Genomic DNA, 20,073 nt, shown 5'->3' on the forward strand with positions numbered 1-20,073 from the left:
GGAGCATGAGGGTGAGAAGTGAGGGACTGAGGCCCAGCTTCATTTTCTCCCCAAAATTGTTTCCCTCACTGGCTTCTGCTGGAATCCGGAAGTCAGTTCTGTCCCCCCTGACTGACTTCCGCTGGAATCCGTTCTCATACTTCCCGTCAAATACCCTTTCTCATCATTCCACACATTCTGCATATACAAAACAGACACAGAATACAGATTCTATGTGTTAAAAGATTTTATTTTGATCATGAATTCCACCAATACTGAAAAAGAAAACCCAGGAGGCCTGAGCCCCTCCTCTCACCATAAGCTGTTAATATATTCTGCTGGTACCATGAACGGTGGAATTGACAAGGAGTAGATCTTTCCTCTCTCCTACCTACCCTTCGAGCTCAATCTGCTTTGTGGCATCAGAGCATTGGGTTACAATCCTATCCAAAAAAAGACGGCCAAGTGTAATATTTTTTCCATTAAGGGCACAGACGTCTTCAGTTGCACAGCCTTTGAGTTTCAATTTCTTAATTACTGTATCTGGGAAATGAAAAGCATAAGGTTTGCATGAGTTCTTTATTAGGTCCATGGGGATAGGGAAGAACATGATTATAAAAGCTTAATGTGTTTGGAACCAACACATGGTATGATTAATCTGTCAGCAAACTATCACTAGTGCATGCCTTAACCTGTTAGCCAATGAAGCCCAGCAGGTGGCTAAATTTGTCGCTTTTACCAAGGTAAAGGTAAAGGTACCCCTGCCCGTAAGGGCCAGTCTTGCCAGACTCTAGGGTTGTGGGCTCATCTCACTCTATAGGCCGGGAGCCAGCGCTGTCCGCAGACACTTCCGGGTCACGTGGCCAGCGTGACAAGCTGCATCTGGCGAGCCAGCGCAGCACACGGAACGCCGTTTACCTTCCCGCTGGTAAGCGGTCCCTATTTATCTACTTGCACCCGGAGGTGCTTTCGAACTGCTAGGTTGGCAGGCGCTGGGACCGAACGACGGGAGCGCACCCCGCCACGGGGATACGAACCGCCGACCTTTCGATCGGCAAGTCCTAGGCGCTGAGGCAAGTCCTAGGTGATTTTACCAAAGCTACACCCATTTGCCTTACACCAACAACACATCACATATGATATGTGTCAGGTAGATCTGCTGCTGCTGCAGAACAACTGGGAGCCTTGAAAGCCGCTCTGAATTGCTGCTTGAGAAGCAGGGCTTGCAGTCACAGTCAATAGCTGAACTCCTTGTTGCTGCCAGTGCCAATCAGCTGAGTGGCACCAACAGGAAGCTGTGCTGGCTTCAGGATCCAAGAACTCAATGCAACTAATTTCTGAGGAAAAATGAATAGTTGTGCACTGGCAGAATGTTTCTTTCTCCCAGCCTCCTTTTTAAAAAACTTTTGGCCAAGGTGTGTGGTAAGACACAGTCCTCCTGGACCAGCACTCAATGGTTCATACTGCTGTGTGGAGGAGCAGTCATGTGCCGGCTGGTTCTGCACCTTCCCTTGTATCCCTCTGCCCTGATGCCCCTTGCACATTAGAGGAAAAGGGTGTGCTGTAAGGAGCCTGTTGTACTTGTTTATGTTCCCCGCACAATGCAAAACCCTGTCCCTGAGTGAGTCTGTCCCCTCTAGTTCTTACCTAATTATAACAGGTGTAGATTGGAACCCAAAACAGAATAGAAACTTACTTGTCAGCTGGAAAATCCAAGCTTGCAGTAGCTTGTATTAGAAATTACCAAAACCTTCTACTAGAAGCCAAACTATAAATGATTTCTACACATTAAACCAATGCTTTCTGTACTTCAGAAATGCAAGGCAGGACAGTGCTATCAGGTCCTAAACCCTCCCTTGTATTTTTCCCATTTTCTGATGCCCCATTAGAGGACAAAAGTGTGCTGTGAGGAGCCTACTATGCCTTCGTAAACACCCCACACAATGCAAAACCCTGCCCATGAGTGAGTCTGTCCCCTCTAGTTCTTACGTCATTTTAGTGGGGGTAGATTGGAACCCAAAACAGGACTAGAGCAGCCTCCCTTTCCTCAGAGAAAGAAATCAAAGCTATATACACATAACACATATAAAAAGCAAACAAAGATTAGTCATTGCTTTTTTGGCAGTGACAAAGAGACAGAGGAGCAGATTTTCTTGGCTGATTGTAAATAATACTCACGTGAAGCCAGGGAAGTATAGTCGATGCACTTGGTCTCATTGCCAAGGCAGCTGACAGTCCCCTGACTTTTGCAATTGAAATTTGATCCTAAATAGGTGAGGTCGAAGCAGGCTGGGCACTCTAAACCATTGGGGGAAAGATCCTCACGAGGTGGAACTATCAAAGTAAAAACCTACAGTCAGTATATGGATGCACTTCACCCTCCCTTCTCTTTGTTGTTAACTTTATTTCATTTATTGCATGGTTTCTAGTAACTTCTAACCATAGCTGGAAGTGCTACCTCCATATTGTACTCTTTATTTGCCATCAGCTTTGCAGAACAGTAACATCTGCTGAGCATCTATAAATAATGATTTTGTGTTACACCTTTTGTCAGGTACAGTGGTGCCTCGCAAGACGAAAAGAATCCGTTCCGCGAGTCTTTTCGTCTTGCGGTTTTTTCGTCTTGCGAAGCAACCCCATTAGCAGATTAGCGCTGTCAGAGCTGGCTCCAGGTCCCAGCTCACAGAGGACCAACGCTAGCCGGTAGTAATGTACAAAGGTCTTTATTGAAGTACAGTTTCCATTTTCAAGCCGGAGCGCCCCAGCTCTACGTCTAGGGTTTAGACCGGCGAAGCTCCATCTGAATCTCCGCCCCCTGTACACCAGTTTAAGATTCTAGCCTTACTCCACCTCTTCCGTCTCTCCTTTCTCCTCTGGGTCCTGCTACCCCCTGGGGTCCCTTCCTTCCTGGATTCCTCTGACGCTGATGCTGACCCCCCCCCTGACTCCTCCCGCTCTTTTCGGCGGGCTTTGGGACCTGGCTCCCTATCCGGGCTGCCAACTGCGCCGCCCTCCTGTACATTTGAACTTGGCGCGCGCGCCCAGCCTTCAACCTTCCTCTCGACCGTTTCCTCGCTCCCCGATGGAGGCGTGGCCAATCCTGACTCATGTCCTCCCGCTGGCAGTGCGCCGCCTGATCCCGATGTCTGGGACTCCTCCCCCCTACTGCACTCTGGTGTGGACGCTGGTACTGATTCCTGACGGCTGCTCTCTGAGTCCCCTCTGGCCCCTTCTTCCTGGGGTGCCCCCCTAGACACCCCCCTTGCTCTGACCATGGGAGCCCCTTTCTGTGAATCTTCCGATTCGCTGGAAAGACTCAGAGACCTCGGACCGCTGTCATCGCTAACATTTCCTTCGGACTCCTCCCCCTCGCTCTCTATTTCCTCCCTTTCTTGTGCCTCTGCTCCTGAACCCCTGACAAGCGCTATTAGCGCTATTGGCACTTTAAGGGCTAAAAACGGCTTTTTAAGCCTTGGGGGATTAGCGGTTTTGCTGCTAAAATGCTTTTAGCAGCTTAGCGATTCAAAATAAGGGGTTTTGGAGCAAAAAAACCAACCTCAAAATTTTTCGTCAATTTTCGTCTTGCGAAGCAAGCCCATAGGGAAATTCGTCTTGCGAAGCGCCTCTGCAGACAGAAAACCCTTTCGTCTTGCGGGTTTTCTGTCTTGCGAGGCATTCGTCTTGCGGGGCACCACTGTATGCTCATTTTCATTCTTTTTTCCGGCGTTCTTACTTTGTACAGTGATACCTCGGGTTACAGGCGCTTCAGGTTCCAGACACCTCAGGTTACAGACTCCGCTAACCCAGAAATAGTACCTTGGGTTAAGAACTTTGCTTCAGGATGAGAACAGAAATCATGCTCCAGAGGCGTGACGACAGTGGGAGGCCCCATTCACTAAAGTGGTACCTCAGCTTAAGAACGGACCTCCAGAACGAATTAAGTTCTTAACCCAAGGTACCACTGTATATGGTGATCTAGCAAGCTATTTGAAGCTACAGTCAGCTGCATTCTCTTAGAAGTAATCTCGTCTCTGTCTATGGGTGCAAGCAAGTAGTCGGCAGACCCAGAACCCAAATTTGGTAGAGCTATGCCCAGAATTTCCACATCCATGCCTCCAGCCCCAGCCCTTACATGTGTGAAATTTGACTGATCATCTACTTCATCCATTCCATCGTAGAATCATGGAACTGTTGAGCTGGAAGGGACCCTAAGGGTCATCTAGTCCACCCCCTGTAATGCAGGATACCCAGCTAAAGCATCCAGAACAGATGGCCATCCAATCTGCTTCAAAACCTCCAAGAAGGTGATTCCACACTGTCCTGATTGAGACCATTCCACTGTAAAGCAGCTCTTAATGTCAGAAAGTTTTACCTGAAGTTTAGTTGGAATCTCCTTTCTTGTAACTTGAGTGATTCAAGGATCAGTTGTAGATACTTATCAGACCCTTGCACCTAGTGTCTGAATGGACTGAAAGACAAAGATGCTCTCCCTTGCCTGTAACTGGGTGGAAGTTATATGACGTGTTAATAAGCCAACTTACAGAGATGCAGATACTCACCATAGAGAGGTTCCTTATTACAATCTTCTGTTCCACAGCAGAAGACCTTCATCTGGAGGTATTTACCATTGGCTGAAGTTAAACTGTAATCACCTGAGTGGCAACGTTCGAACTTGCTACATCCCCGGAGATGGATAGTAAGTCAGATGGAGATGGATAGTAAGTCGATATAAAACATGAGAACCCCACATGCAAGTACCGTATTTTTCGCCCTATAGGACGCACTTTTTCCCCTCCAAAAATGAAGGGGAAATGTGTGTGCGTCCTATGGGGCGAATGCAGGCTCCTTGGCTTCCGCGATAGTAATACGAAGCCTCCGAAGCCTGCGCTCCGGAGGCTTTGCATTGCTTCTGCTGAAGCCAGGAGAGTCTGCTCTTTGAGGCTGTCAGTGGGGGAAAGCAGCGCTTCCCCCCAGTGCCAGCCCCAGAGGATCGGGGGGGGCAGCGGGAAGGCATGCGATGCCTTCCCGCTACTCTCCGACCTGGTTTGGAGGCTGGCGGTGGGGGAAAGCAGCGCTTCCCCCCAGCGCCAGCCCCACAAGCTGGGTCGAAAAGCCCGCAGGATCTGCGCAGCCTTTAAAGAGCACGCCACTCTTGGGGGCTTTTCCCCAAGGAGGGAGAAGGGACTGACTGGCCGAGTCAGTCCCTTCTCCCTCCTGTGGGCTTTTGTGGGAGATGGGGAAATTCCCCCACCTCCCGCAAAAGCACGCAGAAGCCGCGCGCTCTTTAAAGGCTGCGGGGCTTCTGCTGGCTTTTCTACGAGGTGGGCGAATTCCCCCACCTCGTAGAAAAGCCTGCAGGATGCCGCGCACCCTTTAAAGAGCGCGCCGCTCTTGGAGGCTTTTCCCCGAGGAGGGACAAGGGACTGACTGGCCGTTTCAGTCCCTTCTACCTCCTGGTTGAAAAGCCCGCAGGAGTCGCGCGCGGCTCCTGAGGGCTTTTGCGGGAGGTGCGGGAAATCCGCCACCTCCTGCAAAAGCAGGGAGAAGGTCTTGGAGTAGCGCACAGGCTGCGTGCGGCCTGTAAGCTGCTCCCAGAGCTGCGGGGGGGGGGGGATCATATTTTTTCCCTTGATTCCCTCCCCCCCGAAAACTAGGTGCGCCCTATGGGCCGGTGCGCCCTATAGGGCGAAAAATACGGTATATCAAATATATTTCAGATTTATACATTAAATTTATGAAGGCAAATGCATGTTGATCACCCTAGTGCTGTTTTACAAACAAGCCAAAATACTTTAAAGTGGGAGAAGGTGTCCTTCTTCCTAAGGAGGTGGCAGACAAGCAGGTAAATATGTTTTAAACTGGAAGGTTGTCACTTTGATAGTAAAGACTGGGTGCCAATGCAACATTCCCATCCCAGTAATTAGGAACAGAATCTTGATGTGTGTTGATTGTTTTATGTAGTGAACTGTCCTGTGATTTTTGAATGAAGGGCAGTATACCAATTTAATAAGTAATAAATAAATAAGTAAATTTTGTGCTCTTCTCTCTTTCACAATGGGGCCTCAAAAATTATTTGGAGGTGTTCAGTACATACTGTCAATAAGAAAACCTATCAATCAATCAATAACCAATCAATAAGAAAGATCAAGCAAGATTAAGATTTTGGCTGTTGTCTTTGTCCATGGAGTTTTCTTGGCAGGGATACTGGAGTGGCTTGCCGGTTCCTGCTCCAGGTGGATCACGTTTGGTCAAAACTCTCCACTATGACCTGTCCATCTTGGGTGGCCCTGCACAGCATAGCTCATAGCTTCTCTGAGTTATTCAAGTCCCTTCGCCATGGCATGGACTGCAAGAACATCAAACCTCTCCATTCTTAAGGAAATCAGCCCTGAGTGCTCACTGGAAGGACAGATCGTGAAGTTGAGGCTCCAATACTTTGGCCACCTCATGAGAAGAGAAGACTCCCTGGAAAAGACCCTGATGTTGGGAAAGATGGAGGGCACAAGGAGAAGGGGACGACAGAGGACGAGATGGCTGGACAGTGTTCTCGAAGCTACCAGCATGAGTTTGACCAAACTGCGGGAGGCAGTGGAAGACAGGAGTGCCTGGCGTGCTCTGGTCCATGGGGTCACAAAGAGTCGGACACGACTAATCGGCTAAACAACAACAACAACAAGATTTTTGGCAAAAGCAGTCCTAGGTATAAATGGAGTTTAGATCAGCAAGCTATAGAACAAACCTACTCATGAAATCCTTATGTATCCTGTTTGGTTAAACCCATCTTGGAAGTGTCAAATCGACACAATGAAATTCAAACACAGAAAACCATAGTGGAATTGATGAAGTTCTATCACAATAAGGGAGGGCAGCTGAATGAACCTGTCCTAAAGATATTTGGTAGCAAAGTGCTTACTAAAATGCTCTGTGGTATTGAATAAAACATTTTTTGAAGCTAAACCCTTTCCCATCAGTAATATCAACAGTTCTTATTTGTACAGTATCCAGGAGGCCAACCAATAACGCAAGAGCTGCTTGCACTCAGTTCAGATTACTACTCTTTTCCAGACCTGACCTCTGCATTGACCTTATATACTTAAATAATAATAATAATAATAATAATAATAATAATAATAATAATATTTATTTATTTATTTATACATACATACATACATACATACATACATACATACATACCCTGCCCATTTGGCTGGGTTTCCCCAGCCACTCTGGGCGGCTTCCAACACAATATTAAAATACAGTAATGCATCAAACATTAAAAGCTTCCCTAAACAGGGCAGCCATATTATGGTTAGTCAGATTCCTCCATCACATAAATACATGTTTGGAATAGACTATATTTGGCTGTTATGGCGTAAGTGCTGAAACCTTTGAGTTGACTCTCTCCTACTTTCCTTGTAACACAGGTGTCCTTACACTCCATTATGCTCATATATTTTACTCACTCTCCTTCCATCCCCAGGAGTAAATATTTTCAGTGTCATCGAAAGATGATTAAAAGAATCCAATTCTGCTTGTTTCTACTTACCTGGAGAAAGCAGGGCCAGGAGGAGGCAGGTGCTCAGAAGTGCTTTCTGCATTTTTGAAAGATTTGGCGACTCAGAGCAGAGATGTACCAAGGCAGAGAACTGATGCTGGTAGAGTCTTACATGGAGATATTTAAAGGCTATAGACATGATGTGGGCAACTCTTGGGAATAAATGGTTCAGTGAGGTCTGGAAGTGGATACTGTGTGTTTGCCAAGAAATTCAAAGCTCTGTGCCAAAATTGGCTGATTTATTCATCTTTGAGTTCCATTAGCTGTTGCCAGACACTTCTCAGAATTCTTTTTCTATATACTTATTTTTCAATTTACTCGTAACTCCTGTTAGCTTTATATTACATGGATGCCCTGAAATACAGCCAATGCCTGAGCCCAAATTCCACCTACACTATTTTTATCCACATCATTGTCTGTGTAAGTTCATTCTATTGCGCCACACAGTACTCACTGCATAGGGGAGGGTGGAACTGCAGGCCACAGGTGTGTCACCTTCACATGGGGTTGCATTACGATGACAGTAGGAACATTTCAGAGTTGTCACTGCATTAAAGTGATAGAAGTCGATGCAGGAGTTTTTGTGAGATGGTTATGAACTTAATGGTATATTGGATGGAGATGGAACAGTAAGTCTATAGAAAACATGAAAGCCCCACATGCAAGTATGTCAAATATATTTCAGATTTATCCTTCAAATTTTAAATTTAAATTTGAGAAAAATCAGAATATACAAGGGTTAAAATACTAAAACAGATTAAAATTGCAAAAACCTTCTAAGCATCTCAGAAGGCTTGTCTAAACAAGAATGTTTTTAGTAGGTGCTGAGCAGAATACAGTGAGTGCTCCTGACTGTTCTCAGTGCTACAGAAAGTAATAGCAAGAAATCCTGCAGAGTAACTGAATTATTTTGCTAAAAGACTATTTCCCAAAATTTAGCCACTTAATAGTACTCCAACTAAAAGTGGAAATATGGCCCTTAGATTGTTCTACAAGAACCTTGCCCATCTGGGTTCGTATGTCACACCTGGCCAGCAACCCCACTGCACTCTCAAAGGACACACAGTGCAATAAGCACAGGTGCACATCTTGACTGAACCACATTTTGGGAAGGATCAAAGATGCATGAATATAAATTTGCTCTATACTGTTTTCAGGACCAAAAATAGCAGGGATTTGACCAGGGGGAAGGCATGCAAGGAGTGAGGAATGGACCTAGTTCTCTACCCGTACCAACTTCCTTAGCAATCTTTTAAAAATAATGACCTCCATCTGTTTCACTGATTTCAAGCTTTGGATAAACTGAAAAACTCTCAGAGTAATATGTGTATATATGACGCAGGATCCTAAAACCTTTCAAATTGTAAGTAATATCATTTGGGTCTGGATAACCCTTCAAGACCTTTTGTAAAACTAACAAATTGATGGGGGTTGATTGTTCCCATACAACCTTATATACACAACAGAATACAAAACACATTGGTTCTTTTCAGAAGCAATATGGACCATTGCTCTGCAACTCTACGCCATCTTACTTGAATGTCCAAGGAACTATATGAAGTTACAGGGTCCTTGGTGGACAAAGCAATATACTGGCTATGAAATACCATTGCTGCCTTTCCTATAACTTGGTGTGAGCTCTAATTTGGTTCACAGAAGCATTAAAAAAAACCCCACACAATAAAAAACTTCCATGACCCAAATCAAAGAACAGCTAAAGACTCAAGGTATGGCACGGGTGCCTGCTTAAGTAGCCAAGTTAGATCGAGCTCGAGGGAATTGGACAGGGATAGGAACACCATGGTATGCACTGAATATTGGACAATGGAGCCAAAGTTATTACTGAGACCTATTAAAACCACTATTATGTGGAATATTGTGGAACATTATGTGGAACGTTGTTTCTCCTTGTTCCAATTGCATCAGATTGTTGGGAAGGAGACAGGATACTTTGAGTCATCTGATCTGTTTGGTGAGACTGTACTGAGTTGAACCAAGCTTGTCGTTTATGCCTCCTTCAAATCCCATCTTCAGTGCCATCCTTATGCATATGTCTAAAACAGAATTTGGAGGGATTGGTTGGCTTTTACTTGCAGATAAAATGGAGAATACTCTCTTCCAAAGGTTTTTAAACATGGGGGCATGACCACCCCATATGGATAAATGAACCAAGTTTTCCACAGCTGTTCGGACATGAAGGGGAAAGGGAGGGTTTAACTTTTGCCAACCAGACTGGCATCCACTGCCAGTGGAAGATGACCTTGAGTGTGGTTTCCTGTAAGTGAGCAGAGATCATTTAAGGAGGGGAGGGTCCAGGTACCCTCCCATTTGTGCTATTCAGTTATGTGGCCTAATTCTGATTCCCATACAATTTCAAGGCCTCTAGCATTCCCTGCTTCATGATCTACTAGATTGCTGTGTATTAGGGAAGTGGCACCCTTCACGTCATATGCTAGATTTCTGCATAAGGATTCAAACAGGTTAAGTGTATGTAGGTGTATGTATGCAAGTGTATGTATGCAAAAGAATGTGCCTGACTTGAAACCAGGTACAGTGGTACCTCGGGCAGAGTTCAGAGTAGCTTCCCCCAGTGCTTGTGTATATGCTGTCTGCACCCTTGGGTCACAATCCTCATACCACTTAATCCAAAACCAGTGTGGCATAATGGCTAGAGTGCTGGACTGGGACCTCGGAGAGCAGGGTTTGAATTTCCACTCAGTCATGAAGCTCACTGGGTGACCTTGGGCCAGTCACCATCTCTCAGCCTAACCTCCCTCACAGGGTTGTTGTGAGGATGAAATGAAGAGAAGGAGAGCCAGGTAGACCACCTTGAGATCCTTGGAAGATGAAGGTGGCATATAAATGTAATAATACAGTAGTACCTCGGGTTAAGAACTTAATTAGTTCTGGAGGTCTGTTCTTAACCTGAAACTGTTCTTAACCTGAAGCACCACTTTAGCTTAATGGGGCCTCCCGCTGCCACTGTGCCACTGGAGCACGAGTTCTGTTCTCATCCTGAAGCAAAGTTCTTAACCTGAGGTAATATTTCTGGGTTAGCAGAGTCTGTAACCTGAAGTGTATGTAACCTGAAGTGTATGTAACCCGAGGTACCACTGTAGTATGAATGCCTTTTAATTTACCTTGCAGTTCCTCTTTGGAGATTGCTTTGGGAAAGAGACAATGGATTGTGTAAATGCCTACATCTTTCCGCCACATGTCCACCAGGTCCCAGTCAGTTACTATTTCTGCCACATTTGGGTTGCAGATTTTGTTCACAGATTGGTGCCTAATTTGGTCCTTGGTTTCATCTCTGTACCTCTGCATCATCTTACTCCACCTACTCCAAGTTTCCACCTATTGTAGTTTGTCTTCTTTAAAAATTATTCTAATTCTGTGAGCATCTTCCAGAGAAAGCATTCTTGTGCTGAGTTTGGTAAATATAGACAGGTGATGGTGAATGGATGGCTGCTTGTGACACCACAAACAAAGAGGTATCTCCCCTTTGGGACTTCCAAACTTCCCCCAACACTCAGAGGGCTGTGCTTGCTTATCAGGATAGCAACTCCCAAAGTTTTCCCAGAACCAGGAATTTGTAGTTGCTTGCCTAGCCAGCATCCTTTGAGATAGGCAGCTTTTTGGTTCTTGCATTGATGTGTCTCCTGCAGGAGAACAATGTCTGGATCAGGGCTTTTTTCAGCTGGAACTCACCATAAATCAGTTTTGGCATCTCTCAGGTGAGCACCATTGCCATTCTAAGAGAACTGTAAAGTCTAATTGGGAATGTACTATACAAACTTAATGGGCAGGTCTGTATTTTAAGGTATACATGTATCAATTGGTTATCACTGTACTTTAATTGTGCATCTATGCATATTCTGCAGTATCCATAGAATATTTTTTATCTGCTTTTTGGTTGTAATGACCAAGATGGTTGCAACAACAACAACAAAACTTGGATGGAACTGAATTGACTATCAAACACCCATTCTCTTCACTCCAGACATTCTACACCTATAAAACATACAAATATATTAATGCAGATGTGCCAAAACAGTTTATTTTTATCATGAATTTCACCAACTGTGAAAAAGTAAACCCAGGAGGGCAAAGAATCTACTCTCATCACTAGGCTCCAATATTCTGCTGTGGAATTCAAAACGAGGAGAATTTTCCTTTCCCTTATCTACCTTTCATGGTCATTCTGCTTTGAGGAGTTCTCAGGATCGTAGCATTTGGCTTCGTATTCTTTTGATATAATTATTTTATATTTTAAAAGTTTTCCTTGAAAGGCACACAAGTCTTCAGATGCACAGCTTAGAATGTCAGTTTCCATGTGAACTTCCAATCTGGGAAATTAAAAAAATTAGGTTTGCCTGAGTTTGGACTATGATGGTTATTTAAACTCATTGTGCTTAGAACCAACCCACTATATGATTAATATGGCTGCCAGATATCCCTGGTGTATGCCTTAGAAACCTTACCCTGTGAGCAAAATTAAGCCTAGCAGTTGGCCTAATTTCACCCTTTTACCAATTCCAAATCACTTGCCTTCAACTGACATTCTACTACATCAGATATGTGGCACGTAAATTCACTGCTACAGCGAAACAACTGGGATTTTTTGAAAACCACTCTGAATTGCTGCTTGAAAAGCAGGGCTTGCAGACATAGCCAAAGAGCTGAACCCCTTGTTGAAAGAAAGGTATGGTCCTTAAAAAGTTGGTTATATTGTTTATGTATACTACCATTGCAGCCAGAATTTTGTATGCACAGTTCCAACAAAAGTGGAGTGTGCTTTAAAACTATTGGTTTTAAACTACCGTATTTTTCACTCTATAGGACACACTTTTCCCCCTCCAAAAATTAAGGGGAAATGTGTGTGCATCCTATGGAGCGAATGCAGGCTCCTTGGCTTCAGCGATAGCAACGCGAAGCCTCCAAAGCACAGAGGGAGCGCTCCCTCCACACTCCGGAGGCTTCACATTGCTTTCGCTGAAGCCTGGAGAGCGACCCCTCTCACTCTCCAGGCTTCAGGGATAGCCGCCTGAAGTCTTCGGAGCGCAGTGCAAGTTCCCGCTGCTCTCCGCAGGCTTCGGGTTCCTTTCGCTGAAGCCAGGAAAGTCTTGCTCTGGAGGCTTCGGGATGCCTTCTGCCTTCTGCTGAAGTGCACCAACCCCTCTCGCTCTCCAGGCTTCAAAGATAGCTGCCTGAAGCCTCCCGCTGTGCTCCAGAGGCTTCGGGTTCCTTTTGCTGAAGGGTAGGTGCCCCTTCAGCTAAGCGGGAGGAGAAATGGAAGGGGCTCCGTTTCTCCTGCCGCTTCACTGAAGGGTCGCTGCACAGAGTGGGGGAGATTTTTTTTCTTGTTCTCCGCCTCTAAAACAAGGTGCGTCCTATGGTCGGGTGCGTCCTATAGAGTGAAAAATACGGTATATGAAATGGACAGCAAAAAATAAGATGACCAAACTAGCATTGCATCAGGTGCAACCCAAAGGCTACTGTCAGGGAACTGCCATTGGAGCCAGAAGGAGAGGGAGGGCTCCAGAGGGATTCTGGAGAGCGTCCCGGGAGGGAAAGAAGCAGCACATCTTCTGGGGAAGGAAATCAGCGTAGCACCAGTGGAGAAGGGGGGCAGATGGGGGAATCGGAGAGGTGGCTCCAAGACTCCTCGCCGGGGACCAGCGGGGAGAGCACGGGTCCTCCGATGACCACTCCCTCCCTGCACAGAAGGCTTCCATGCAGGGAGAGTAGGCGGCAACTAGGCGTCAAAGAACTTCTTTGCTGGAAGAAGTTCAAGAAACGCCCACTGACGGATTCTGCCAGCGATTGAGACACCCACGGGCGAGTGGCTGTCCAGACAGAAAGGGTTCACTCAGGCAACCCACTCAGGTGTGGCGCCGATTTACGCACGAGCAACCCCTAGAACCATTACAGCTACACTCAGATGACACTTCTTTTCCTTTTCCCAATATTTCATTATCATCTGTTAATTTTTGCATTTTAAGTGATCTTTCACACAACATAAAAGCCAGATCTAGTGGAATCTAGCAGATGTTTAGCACTAATTTAGCATTAATCTCCATGATAATGGTTTCCAGAAAAGAAATCCCTCAGCAGTCATGTTGACTAAAAATTGCCTGGCACCCTTGGGTACAATGGAGGACACTGCCCTGTTGCCGGTGTTGATGTAAGAGTCAACTGTCAGTCAACTTTTGTACATTGATTAGGAGGCCCGTCTCATCTTGCCCTTTGCCTCAGGCAGCAAAATGCCTGGGGGCAGCCCCATGAATGACTGAGAAAAATGCATCCATCTCTATCTATAGCTATAGGTGTTATGTGGAACTAAGATGGAGACATAAGAATTATCTTGGAAACAGAAGAAAGATCTTTTGTTTCAGAGCAAAAGAAAGATCTTTTGCTTTTCAGTAGTGGGAATGTGAAAATAACCTAGTTGCAGCTGGGTTGTTAGCCGCCCTGAGCCCGGCTTCGGCTGGGGAGGGCGGGATATAAATAAAAATTTTTATTATTATTATTATGGGATAATGCAAGCATTCCTGTAGGACCATATTGGTATTGCACAAACGCCCTTCCACATCTCAAATGGGTCCTGGTGAGGTGACATGACTGCTTAGATTATGAATGTCTATTGTCCATTTGGACTCTAGGACCCAACGTTTGCCCTAGAGAGTAGAATGCCTGTGCTTGATCAGTGCCTGTGAGATGACCAATGAACCCCACATTAAAGATACTATTGGAGGCAAGGATTCCTTTAAAAAAAAAAAAAAAAGTCTTGTCCAAACCACCACCAGCTCTTCAGAGTGTCCAAGATCTTCTTCAGGTCAAGCAGATGGTCCCCAGTCCCTCACCATTCATTTGACAAGAGAGGGTTTTTATAAAAAAATATTTAAAAATCTGATTTATTTATTGTGAATTTTGCAAGTAATATACCCCAAAATGTGGAGAGACATGGGCAATTGTCCTAGACACGGAAAGGGATGTGTTCTGTGTTCGGCAGAAATGGTTAGTTGTTAAATATCGCTGAAGAGGCTGCACCCCTGGGGAAGTTCAAGCAGGGCAGTTCCAGAAGACGGCTTTTCAGAAGTGACTCCCAGGCATCTCCCAGAGCCCCTTCCATCTCCAAAACATCAGTACTGTGCATTGTCCAAACAGGCTCCAGGACCGTTGAGCTTGTTTCAGAGAGCAGAATGCCTGTTATGGTGGGCACGGCCCAGCAAATATCTCATTACAAGACCCTGCTATCTGCTGGTGTGACGGACCAAGGGAACTTTATATGCTCTGCAGTTGTCATGGTGCTTCTTCTGCTGGGGTTATTTGGGTGGCTGCCTTTTTCTGGGCTGAGACCAAGTGCATGTACCACCATAGGTTGACTGTAGCTAGAAAAGAAACAGAAAAAGTAGAGGCCTTTAACCACCTGCCTATTTCCTTTAAAGCAGGTGTGGCAAAACCTTTGCCCTCCAGATGTTGCTGAGCTACCACTCCCCATCATCCCTGTCTACAATTCCCCAGAGTGGGTTAACAACCAATCCTTCATCCCAGGGAATTCTGGGAATTGCAGCTTTGTGAGGGGAACAGGGGGCCTCCTCCCGGGAACCTGAACAAATGACAATTCCCAGGGTTCTTTGGGAGAAGTCACAACTGCTTCTTCCAAGTGCTTTAAATGTACAGTGCAGATGTGGACTAAACACTATCTGTGTATGCCAAAGGCAGAAATCCCAAAGCCTGTCCCTTGCACTGATAATGCTTATTTATTTGGGATCCTTTGGCGTGGGTCTTTTTTTAAGCACAACAAATGCTTTGAAAATATTCTGCCCTCCCTCCTCGCTTAAGGGCAATTTAACTTTGTGTGCACATTAGCATGTGGAGCTTGCAGAATTTGGGCCTGACATTCCTGTCCACCTGGCATTGCTTGACTACACAGCTCTGGATTCTAGCTTAAGTTAGACATCGGCCTGCTTTAGATTGTTGGGCCAGACTACTGAGTTCACCATCTCACTCCACACCCTCTGGCCTGCCAGGGTATATTTACCTAAGGAGAAGAACAGAACAAAGACAAAGCAACCAAGGAAGAAATCCTGGCATGGCGACAGGAGCACAGCATCATCTACTGAAGTTCTGAGCTTTGTGTATATAATCACTAGAGCAGTCAGCATGCAGATTGCTGCAGGCAAAGAAGAGAGTATTAGGGTTGTGGTGTCCTCCATGATCCCCTAACAGCTTATCCCCGCCTTCCCCAACCCAGGGCTCTCCAGCTGTCATTGGACTACAACTCCCATCAGCCCCAGACAGCATGGCCAGTAGTCAGGGAGATAAAGATAGGATCCGTAGTCCAACACATCTGAGGGGCATCAGGTTGGGGGATGCTGGGAGCATTACAAGCCTTTAAATTCCCCTCCATGCATTATAAAGGGGAAGTTTCAGGAGGGAGGATATGGGAAATGGCACCTGACCTCTCCCCTTTCTGTTCCCAGAAACCTCCCCTCCTCCCCAATAAAAGATAGTATTATTGGGATAGTTCTTCGGTCACCATTCCTGAAAACAAAAATTGGCTCTGACTGGAGGGATCTGCTCTTTTGCAATGAGCACAGAAGCAGACTTCTGGTGGTCCCCTCATTGCAAGAAGCAAAGCTACAAGGAAGCAGGCAGAGGGCCTTCTCGGTAGTGGCGCCCACCCTGTGGAACGCCCTCCCACCAGATGTCAAAGAGATAAACAACTACCTAACATTTAGAAGACATCTGAAGGCAGCCCTGTTCAGGGAAGTTTTTAATGGGAGGCTATTATTCATTATGCTGGGACGCGGGTGGCGCTGTGGGTAAAAGCCTCAGCCCCTAGGGCTTGCCTATCGAAAGGTCGGTGGTTCGAATCCCCGCGGTGGGGTGCGCTCCCGTTGTTCGGTCCCAGCGCCTGCCAACCTAGCAGTTCGAAAGCACCCCTGGGTGCAAGTAGATAAATAGGGACCGCTTACTAGCGGGAAGGTAAACAGTGTTTCCGTGTGTGGCTCTGGCTCGCCAGAGCAGCGATGTCACACTGGCCACGTGACCCGGAAGTGTCTCCAGACAGCGCTGGCCCCCGGCCTCTTGAGTGAGATGGGCACACAACCCTAGAGTCTGTCAAGACTGGCCCATACGGGCAGGGGTACCTTTACCTTTTTATTATTCATCTACTACCCTGTTGTTTACTGGGTCTCAACCATCCTCTATCAACTGTAAGGTTTCCTTTCCTCTCCCCCCGCACCGTCACTGATTCTCCAGGGCATTTTTTGGTTTGTTTTTGTTTAATGCCAAGCCTAAATAAAATGTCTTTAAAGCTCAAACACTTACTCACTGTACGTGTGTGCGCGCACACACCCCTCCCGCCCCCCGCAATATGGTGTAGTCATTAGAGTGTTCGACTAGGACCTGAGAGGCAAGGGTTCAAATCCTACCTCAGCCATGAAGGTCACTGGGTGACCTTGGATCAGGTCACTGTCTCTCAGCCCAAACTACCTCACAGGGTTGCCGTGATAATTAAATGCAAAAGTTGAGAACTAGGAGCTCCCCTACCCTCCAACATTTCTCCAATGAAAATAGGGACAACCTATTCCATAATAACAATAATGTTATTATTTATACCCTACTCATCTGAATGGGTTGCCCCAGTCACTCTGGATAGCTTCCAATATATATAAAAACATAATAAAAGGTTAAATATTAAAAAAATCTTCCCTATACAGCGCTGCCTTCAGATGTCTTCTAACGGTTGTAGAGTTACTTGTCTACTTGGCTTGGGGGGTTGCATAACTCCATACCCTCCAACATTTCTGCAATGAAAATAAGGATGTCCTAAGGAAATGTGGGACATTCTGGGATCAGATCAGAAACCGAGACGGTTTCTGTAAATCTAAGACTGTCCCTGGAGAATAGGGACACTTGGAGGGTCTGAGCTCTTTGGAGGAAAGGTGGGATGCAAATGCAACAATAATGAATAAAATCTACAGCTGTAATATAAAGGCATCCTGTTACTCTACCACCCTTCGTAGGTGTATGGCATATACATAATACCTGCAATGAAGTTAGTCACAAACGACATCATGGCTTTGTCAGTATTCTCTTTCAAACAGTGAGAAAAAGAAGTCCACGATGTGATCAAGGCCGTTAAACCACAGCCAATGGCTATTATCAAAAGGGCCCGTACAACAAATAGATATACTAAAGGAAAGAGAAAATAACAAGTACATATAAAGTTGTCTTACTATAATGAGTCATTCTACTGAGAGAAAAGAGTTTCAGACTATGACCTGGGCTGCAGTCTCCACCCAGCCATGAATACTCATTGAGTGACCTTGGGCCAGTGCTCTCTCTCATTGTCCCCTTGACAGGGTCCTTGTGAAGCTAAAAACGGGGAGTGTGGAAACAACTATGTCAGGATGGGGGAATTTGTGGTCCTCCAGCCGCTGGTGGTATCCCAACTCCCCGTCATGATGGTGGAAGTTGTTGTTCAGCATCATCTGGGAAGCCAAAGGTTTGCCATTCCTGGGATAACTCCACAAAGCCCCATAGCCCTGACCTGGGCATTTACAGTTCCACAAGAACACCAGCCATTGGCCAGGCTAGTCAAGGAATTTGTTTGTTTTTCATTCGGTTCAGGCTTTTGTCTAGAAAGATGGTTCTTTTTGCTCAGACCTATGGGTAAATAGGTGCTGTGGGTGGTGCTGTGGGTTAAACCACAGAGCCTAGGGCTTGCCGATCAGAAGGTCGGAGGTTCGAATCCCCGCGATGGGGTGAGCTCCCATTGTTCGATCCCAGCTCCTGCCAACCTAGCAGTTCAAAAGCACATCAAAGTGCAAGTAGATAGATACCGCTCCGGCGGGAAGTAAATGGTGTTTCCGTGCACTGCTCTGGTTCACCAGAAGTGGCTTAGTCATGCTGGCCACATGACCCGGAAGTTGTATGCCAGTTCCCTCAGCCAATAAAGCGAGATGAGCGCTGCAACCCCAGAGTCGGTTACGACTGGACCTAATGGTCAGGGGTCCCTTTACCTTTTTATGGGTAAAAAGCTTCCCCCTAAGAAAGTAGCTCAGTTTTCACTAACTGGAAGCTGATCTGATCTTATGATGAGCACCTGTGTTACCTCATCTAGGTGGGTACCTCAAGTCCACAATGGCAGTTTGATAATTCCTCAGTTGTGAGATAACACACTTCCTTTAAAGTTCTGAAAAGCCAAATCCTTCTGAAAAACTACATCCTACAGCCTGATTGGCTAGGAAGACAGACCAGTTGTTAGGCCAAATTCTGGAAATTTACTCATATCCCTTTCTTTGGTGCCTCTCATTTTCCTTGACTGACACCTGGGCTATAGCAAATATTATAAAATGTCAGCAGCGATCCCTCCTCTAGAAGTAAGCCTGGCACTGGCTGGTGCCGGTGCCAGTGTGGTGTAGTGGTTAGGGTGTAGGACTAGGATCTGGGAGACCAGGATTCAAATCCTGTCTTAGCCATGAAATCCACTGGATTGCCACATTGCATAATTTAAGCAGATTGTATAACTGCAACATCCCCAATTGTAACTCATTTGGCCAAGGACACTAAGCGATGTGAACACAAGTCGTGTCTCTTACCTGACCTTGCAGAAACGAGGCCACATTTTTTCTGAAAGCAATAAGTCCAAACCCCCATAGTAAAATTGTTTGCCTCTGCAGAATACTCCAGCCAGTAGGGAGATATGGTGATGATTATAAGCACCAGGAAGTTGACACAGCCAGCACCATAGTGTAGTTTTTTGTAGAAATCAGGCCGGAGCTTGAAGAACTGCAGAGGGAGGGAGAGGAAAGCTCAACACCAGAATAGCAACTGGCACTGGTTCTTCAAAGCACTCAACATATGTGATGGAGAGGGACATGTGCAGAGGTGGGTGACCAGGATGATGAAGGGTCTGGAAAACAAGCCTTCAGTGAGGAACATTTGAAGGACTTGGACATGCTGAGAAGTGATATGATAGCCATCTTTAAAAACGATACTCTGAGAAATTATATATATATATATATATATACAGTGGTGCCTCGCAAGACGAAAAGAATCCGTTCTGCGAGTCTCTTCGTCTTGCGGTTTTTTTCGTCTTGCGAAGCAAGCCCATTAGCGGATTAGCGCTATTAGCGCTATTAGCGGTTTAGCGGCTATTAGCGGCTATTAAAGGCTTAAGGGATTAGCTGCTAAAAGGCTATTAGCGGCTATTAAAGGCTTAAGGGATTAGCGGATTAGCTGCTAAAAGGCTATTAGCGGCTTAGATCAGCTGTTAAGCGGCTTAGATCAGCTGTTAAGCGGCTTAGCGATCAGCTGTTAAGCGGCTTAGCGAACAGCTGTTAAGTGGCTTAGGGGCTTGGGGAAAAGGGGGGGAGGGGGAAAAAACCCAGGAATCGCAAGACATTTTTGTCTTGCGATGCAAGCCCATAGCAAATTTGTTTTGCGAAGCACCTCCAAAACGGAAAACCCTTTCGTCTAGCGGGTTTGCCGTCTTGCGAGGCATTCGTCTTGCGGGGCACCACTGT

At 45.9% G+C, this 20,073-nt stretch overlaps 1 protein-coding gene and 1 long non-coding RNA gene across 5 annotated transcripts in view; both read right to left on the bottom strand.

The window, feature by feature from the left end:
• Nucleotides 1-257: 257 nt before the first annotated feature.
• LOC310684878 lies at nucleotides 258-4,667 on the bottom strand. Its single transcript, XR_014514920.1, has 3 exons — nucleotides 4,539-4,667; nucleotides 2,158-2,313; nucleotides 258-522 (listed from the first exon to the last, which is right to left on the bottom strand). It is a non-coding gene; the product is annotated as an uncharacterized lncRNA (long non-coding RNA).
• Nucleotides 4,668-11,569: 6,902 nt separating this feature from the next.
• LOC310684739 (uncharacterized protein) overlaps nucleotides 11,570-20,073 on the bottom strand; it is a 268,708-nt gene continuing 260,204 nt past the window's right edge. For 3 of the 4 annotated variants that reach the window (XM_083456248.1, XM_083456246.1, XM_083456247.1), the window contains exons 3-6: nucleotides 19,147-19,336; nucleotides 17,591-17,737; nucleotides 15,579-15,710; nucleotides 14,419-14,925 (exon numbers count right to left, since the gene is read on the bottom strand). In XM_083456248.1, coding sequence (XP_083312374.1) covers nucleotides 14,837-14,925; nucleotides 15,579-15,710; nucleotides 17,591-17,737; nucleotides 19,147-19,336 — 558 coding nt within the window. In that variant the 3' untranslated portion in view covers nucleotides 14,419-14,836. Of the gene's footprint in view, nucleotides 11,881-14,418; nucleotides 14,926-15,578; nucleotides 15,711-17,590; nucleotides 17,738-19,146; nucleotides 19,337-20,073 lie in introns of those variants that run through there. The other variant, XR_014514809.1, reaches the window with a different exon arrangement.

The sequence above is a fragment of the Podarcis tiliguerta genome, assembly GCF_965153285.1.
Source record: "Podarcis tiliguerta genome assembly, chromosome: 8".
Lineage (NCBI taxonomy): Eukaryota > Metazoa > Chordata > Lepidosauria > Squamata > Lacertidae > Podarcis > Podarcis tiliguerta.